At 39.7% G+C, this 7,011-nt stretch overlaps 1 protein-coding gene across 1 annotated transcript in view; it reads left to right on the forward strand.

The window, feature by feature from the left end:
* The window catches only part of LOC147457396 (cytochrome b-c1 complex subunit 7-2, mitochondrial-like), a 46,275-nt gene extending 44,233 nt beyond the window's left edge, over window positions 1-2,042 (forward strand). The window contains exons 2-4 of the mRNA XM_086513579.1: window positions 1,021-1,178; window positions 1,419-1,466; window positions 1,661-2,042. Of these exons, the coding sequence (XP_086369705.1) occupies window positions 1,021-1,178; window positions 1,419-1,466; window positions 1,661-1,729 (275 nt within the window). The 3' untranslated portion in view covers window positions 1,730-2,042. The remainder of the gene's footprint in view (window positions 1-1,020; window positions 1,179-1,418; window positions 1,467-1,660) is intronic.
* Window positions 2,043-7,011: the final 4,969 nt, after the last annotated feature.

The raw sequence follows: 7,011 nt of genomic DNA on the forward strand, positions 1-7,011 counted from the left end.
TGGCATACCAACTTAAGAGGACTTGTTTAAGCACCCGAAAGTGGTCGGAATCAAGTGGACCAGTCTCAAACCTCAAAATATGATGGTTTGGCACTTGTAAAGAGTCGAGACATCTTGGACTTTCGTGTGGATTTGTATAAAAATCCAAGATTTTAAGGGATTTGCCTTTTCATATCCGATGCTTTTTGGCCTTGGGTCTTTCAATATGAGCCTTGGGGGCCCTCTTTGGCAGTCCACAACACATAGATTGTAGAGGAGGTACTCCTCGGCAATTGTACTTTGTGATCACCAATAAAGAAAGAATACCGAAAGGGGCGCTAGGCTTTGGGGCTAGTGCATCTGGAAGTGGAATTCTGCCACTTCGTTGCTATTGATTTCTTGCTTCTTTTAGTGCTAGGCTTCATTAGTGTTAATTTTTCCGATTTAATGCTTCTTTTAGTGCTAGGCTTCATTATGGCTGAGTCTGCCCTTGATCTCCGGAGTCATGACAAAAACTCAGTACGTTGAACTTTGTGTTGATGTATGCTCATGTGTGTGTGCGTGTGGTGTGTGTTGTGTTGGGGAGCATATGTTACTACCTAGTTCTACACCCACTATTGGGCATTGACGACGTTAGTGGGGATGTCGTGGTATTTAGTCAATACTATGCATGATGGAGCTGATGGTTATATTGTCTTGTGGGTGATTACCATGGGTCTATACCTTGCACTTTCCTTCAAGGGTGAATCTGGGCTTATCCCGGATTCATCTAGGTATATTGATTTCTTGCTTGGGTGTCCAAGCCTCTTATAGTGGTATCAAAACTCAGACGATTCTTCTCCTACGAAGGATCAGATCCGTTTTCTGCTGCGGAACAAGCAGCAATTATCATCTGGGCAGTGGTGTACCTTCCTCTTCTAGTTAGAATAATTATATAACTAGAATGTCTTTTAATAACCCATTATTTTTCTCAGTCTCCGGGGAGAGAGTATATTACTGCTTTCCTAATTGCTCATATCTCTGCTACTTGTCTGGATTCAGGGCTGCGTTATGATGATCTGTATGATGACTCGCATGATTTGGATGTAAAGGAGGCTTTGGCTCGCCTTCCACAGTCAGTGGTTGATGCACGCAACCAACGAATCAAACGTGCTATGGACCTCTCAATGAAGCATTCACACCTCCCAAAGGAATTACAGGTGTGGAAGCTTAACAGTGATTCTGTTTGAATATGCAAGCATAGCATCAGGAAAATTCCTCAAGAACATACTTTAATTATGTGCGCCTCCAATTAGAGTTTTGAAAGCAGAGGTATGGTTGAGGCACTTGCATGCAGCTAAACTCATTAACCATGAGCTTTGTGCCGGACTGGGATGTTGAAGCCTTTGAACAGGCAAAAAGCATGTCTACTATTGAAGGCCTCCATGATCTTATTGCAGGAAAAGCAAACACCTCTGGAACCTTACCTTCAAGACATGCTTAGTTTGGTAAGTTGACACCAAGACCTCTTCTTGTTTGCATGAACTACCAGATATCTTTTAAAGAAAATAGTATACAGAAAAAGGAGTCATTAAGCTGTAAAGTAGCTCACTTATATGGGGAATATTTTTTTTGATCTGGCTGAGTTTTGACTGTTTGTGGTTTTGAGTGAAGAAGGTTTGTTTCCGATGTCTTTTTGCAGGTGAAAGCAGAGCGGAAGGAAAGAGAAACACTGGGATCAGATGTGCCCTATAATCGAACACTTCCTTGAGGTTCTACCATATGCAGTTGTGTCCACAGTGAGCAAGACCACTGGTCTTCAAATAAGTACTGCATATGATGCCAATATATTAAGGGAAGTTTACTTTCAAGAGAGCTATCTATTATGCAATGGCATGAGCTATCAGTTTATTTTGTTTATAAATCTTTTAGAGAATCCACGTTTTGGTTACGTTGGTTCTGGTAAACCCCTCATTGCAGGAAACTGTCGTAGAATTTTATGAGCCAGGTTGAGTTATTTTTCATGTGCTCTTGTCATGGCACGGTGACGTAATACTCCAATAAAGTGATCTCATTGAGAGCAATGGTTTTTACTTGATTGGTTTTTGAAGCTTTGTGTGCTATTTGAGTTAGATTTGTATCATATTATGCTTACTTTTCAGGTGATTATAGAGACACTCCTCATAAAAGTCTGTCAAACTACCTCAGTTTCTATTTGTCTAAGTTCTCCCTTTTGCATACATGTGGTTCATGGGAATTATGAAAAGCTTACATAAAGTGAGTTCCTAAAAATGTCTGTGAGGGTTTTCTTATGCTTACGCACAGGATGGTCATACAAAGTCTATCCATTTGTGAACTTTGAGGTCCTGTGCTCATGAGGTATAGGTAGTCAAAAGAAACCGGTTAGTAAAGTCATGAAAGACAAGCGGCTTGAGCTTGCCAAGATCAGGAACCTTTTAGGTCTTCTCACAAAAGTTTATACACGCCTTGTATATATATTTCCACTGAGCCTAATTTAAAGGCACATTGTCCTTTAAATGAGTAAATGGCTGAGTACTTATGGCTATCCAGTTACTTGAACTCACGCTCAGAAGCCAACAGCTATTATTATGTGGATATTATAGAATAATAAAGAGAGCTAGACTTTGCTAGATTGGAGCTCCACCGATCTCCTATGTCATCTTCTCTCTTTTTCTGGTGTTGTATATATGCTCCGTTGTGCACTGCACAACAATGCTTAGAGTGGGGTCGATAAGTACGTTCGTTTCTCAAGATCGATATGTAAAATTGCCATATTTGAAAATAACTGTGATAAGGATGAAGTTTGGACTTCTAGGACCCATATCCAAGGTTAAGATTTCAAGTACTGTGGAAAGAGGAAGTGAAAAAGGTACCCCTCCTTTGGCGAGAACATAACAAAGAGGGGAAACTATTGAGGACTATGCACCTGACACCATACAACATCCACATCAAAGAAGGTTGGATCAAGGACCATAGGATCCCACGAAGCTTCCTTGTATCCCTTGCAGGACAATGACACATTCTCTTATGATGTGAGCTCTTTGTGCTTCTATCCCTCGACTTGGTCTTTGAGTAGTGCACTTTGGAGTTGCAATCATGTCTCTTTAGGTGTTTAAGGGCCCGAAAGGGATCCTTTACTTGGCTTGGATGCTTTCCACTACGTCTATTTTTCAAACCCCCCATCAAATGTTGTGGAGAGGTTCATTCTCCTAGTTAACTTGCAATCACAAGTAGCCAGTAAGACTTTGGAAACTTTGACATTACATCACTAAATTTAGAAACGATTTACAAAAGATGAAAAATATCTATCAATTTTTTTGTTGGCCTCTTAAGGACTTGCCACCATCGTGATTTTGGAGGATCGGACTTTGCAACATGTGAGGCATTAGATTGTCACGGGTGTAGGTTTTTGCTCAAGTTTAACCACAACATTGTCATGTGACCACATCTATTGGCATCTGATTTTTTTGACAAACTTGAATATTATATTTAAACCGGTTGTTGACATCAAATAGGTTGTGGTCTTCATGATTCATAAATGTTTTAAGGGATTTTGCTGTAAATTCATTCACCTCTTAGTATTGTTTATGTAGGCTATTACATGAATCCTCATCTTGTTTTCTAAAGAATTGTAGACTTTGAGTGAGCAATTGGAATCACTATAGGGTGACTATCACTCCATCTACGTTCTAATACATGTCTCTAGCTTATTCTTAGTGCATCAAGGTTGTTTTGCAAGAAAGCTGCACCTCGCTTATCTTGTATCTACCTCGTTATATCCTTGTTAGCACTCGAGGGAAGGACTCCTCAAATAAAATGGCACTCAAGTTGGGTGCACTAGGATCATCCCTTGAAGGGTGTTGCCAATGCACCTTAAATATTTAATTTGTTATTTTATAAATAAATATTTGAAGAGTGTACATGTCCCTTTTAGTAGATAATGCAATTTTACATAAAAGGAGGGTCGTAAAAAGACTAATGAAAACTTTGGCCAAATAGGTATGGAACATCATGTAGATGATGCAAAGAGATAAACATGGTGTTATTGTTTACCTCCAATATTTTTTGGGTTTCAACAATGTAGGGTAATGGGTCCAATACACTGAAAGCTCCAAGGATGTGACATTTTATCAATAAAGTAGTTGACACCCATCTTTCATAGCAAACTGATACTCCTATTGGTTTTTTTGTGATGGCGACAGTTAAGAGGACTCTCCTTTGCATCAAAGCTTTGGTGGTAACATTTACCCTATTTCCTAAGTGTAGCTTCAATTTGTATTTTTTACTAAAAAATCCTCAACTCTTTCCACTTTGGGAAGACTATAGCAATGTAAAGTTTTTTGCTTAATGGAATTATATCTTGTTGGACATATACTTCCTAAATCCTTTTCCTTGTTTGTATAAATGACACCATATCTTTCACCTACACACACTAGTGTTATGAGCCGAACAAGGCCTCATAACTTTAATCCCTTTATTAAAGAAGGTTTATGTGCAAATGTAGAATGGCGAGGATAGGGCACTTGTGGCCCTTGGCTATGCATGATGAGAAAGTTCATGGAGGGCCATGGCTACAAGCTCTCAATAATGACCATCTAGTGAGGCAAAACAAAAAGGACCATGCTTCAAGGGTCTCCGACTTTCCCTCTCTCACCCCCTGCCACTACTAGGAGCTCCCTCATACCTGAGGAAATGGATGGAGTAGAGGCTTAGGGTGGCCCAACAAACCTTCTCAACTACCACCTGCTTTTATAGTATGGTTGGAGCAGTATAGAGATCCCTATATATATACCTCACAAGCTTCGAGAGATTACTCTTACGAGGGCCAACAATAAAGATTGGGCCGTGAGGAATTTTGCCAATGATCCCTCTAATAGAAGGTCTTCTTCTCACGTACCTCAATCATGTAGACAAGAATGTTGTGAAAATTGGTTTGATGCAAGTATTAGATGTCCACGGCTCTATTATTGAAGAACCATACCTGATGCCTTACCCCTGCAACATGAGTTGTTTGGATACTCAAAGATGCAATGCCACGTTGGTGGGCTATCTCCTTGGGGAAAAGGGGTAATCTCCATGACATGTAGAGACCATACCTATATTACTCAACTATGGAATGTCCACAAACCTTTCATTAAATGTGGATTTGAATCATTGAAGAAGAAGAATTATATAAAGATGGAAACATCCTATGGTTTGTTCATGCATTTTTATGGCTCATTATGCATAACCTAGGTATTTTCTTCCCAACTATATCCCTAAAGGAATCCACTCTTGTGTTTATGAGATGGCTGGCTTCTAAAGCTCAAGCGGCAATCAAGACCCAACTAGTCCATTTTTTCTACAGGCAAAGGCTACAAGAAGCCATTAAAAATTTTGCCCTCTTTGGACAACTCTCCCCTTCCTCTAGCACAATTACGAAAGTGGACATCTTCATTAGAAAAGCAATTCTTTGTAGATTTCTATACAATGGCTCCTATAACCAGCAGGAGCTAAGTGAACTATATGAGACACGCAAGCGATAGTTCTTCATTACTTGCCTAGATAAGGCCCCAAAAAACCTTATATTTATCTGCAAAAGTTTCATCATAGAATTGGCTTTGAAAAGACTACAAGAATGTGATTTTTAGATATGGGAAGGTAATGAAGGAACAACCATCAAATACATTCAAAAGACTCTCAACTTATATCATTATGTACCCTTACCCTATCGTATGGTTACGTACAAAATACAAAAGAAGAGCTTTAGATGGATAACATGGGGGGCAAATAATGTTATTCACGAGTATATTTGATTATGGCATGCATCCTGTTGATAAAAGTTAGGGCTAAGAACCTGAATCAAAAGGCCATATTGTGTCACAATATACACCTACAATGTCGGTGGATTGTTGTGGTGGATTGTTAGATCCATATATGAGTGCATCCTAAATCTCCCCACCAAGGCTCAGAAACTTGTAATTGGGGACATAAAAAGATGCTATGGAAACATTCCAAATAGTGGCAAACTTTTCCTGATCACACACCTCAGTAAGCTAATATGGACTACCTTCAAACTTACCCTAAAAACTCAAAAATTGTTAAAGCTCTTCCCCAATCATGTGAGTTGGGAAATGGACCACCAAAAAGTACAAATCAGGCCTCTCCTTCACACTACAAGAAATTATTGCACTTAACACCTAGCTCCTTAACACCATGCTTGTTCAATGCCAAGGAAAGGCATACCAACAAACCAATGTCATATCTATGGGGTTGGCTTGTTGTCCCTGTGGTGTAATCTACCTCCACTCTCTGAAGTGTGAGCATCTAGAAAATTTGCTCACTACCCCAGAAGGAAGGATACAAATCGCTTACATGGGGACACCTTTTAGGTATTGTGATGATTTGGGATGATAATCAAGCATCCAAAACTTCGTGGAATCAAGAAGGATATACCCTAAAATTCTCACTATAGAAGCAAAAGAAGAACAAGAAACCACCGTTCTCAACCTCAGACTTACCATTTCTCATGATTGTTTCATAAAGTCCCTAGCCCCCAAAGACCAAAAACTTCAAATAAATACAGACATAGGAGAGGGAGACCTTCTGGGTGGGCACACAAGGTGATAATTTCCCAAATTGACCCTATACTCTCATTGCATTAGCAATTTAATCATTGTTGCTCAAGATATCAAAAGCCTCATTAAGGTTTAAATGGGTTTGAAAAGACTAGATTGTGGAGGATATAGGAAGCTAATTAAGAACTTGCTTTGTGTCACATCGTGCATGTTGTCCAAGAGCAATACTTGGAATAGTCAAAATTGGTGGGCAGTAGGTCCCTTGGGGAGTCTAGTGCCCCCCAATTATGTGGGACCTAGTGTGGGCTAGAGGAAGGGCAACACACACAACCCTTGGAGGAGAACCTAGATAAACTTAGGAAAGGGAAACCTTGAACCCTCTAGGGGGGAAAACTCTTGTAAAAAACTAAGGGGACAACCTTGGGACTTATTTGGAAACTACCCCATGAGGAAACAACATCCTGTAAATAAACCT

Source organism: Adiantum capillus-veneris, chromosome 5 (genome assembly GCF_014529385.1).
Source record: "Adiantum capillus-veneris isolate H3 chromosome 5, ASM1452938v2, whole genome shotgun sequence".
Lineage (NCBI taxonomy): Eukaryota > Viridiplantae > Streptophyta > Polypodiopsida > Polypodiales > Pteridaceae > Adiantum > Adiantum capillus-veneris.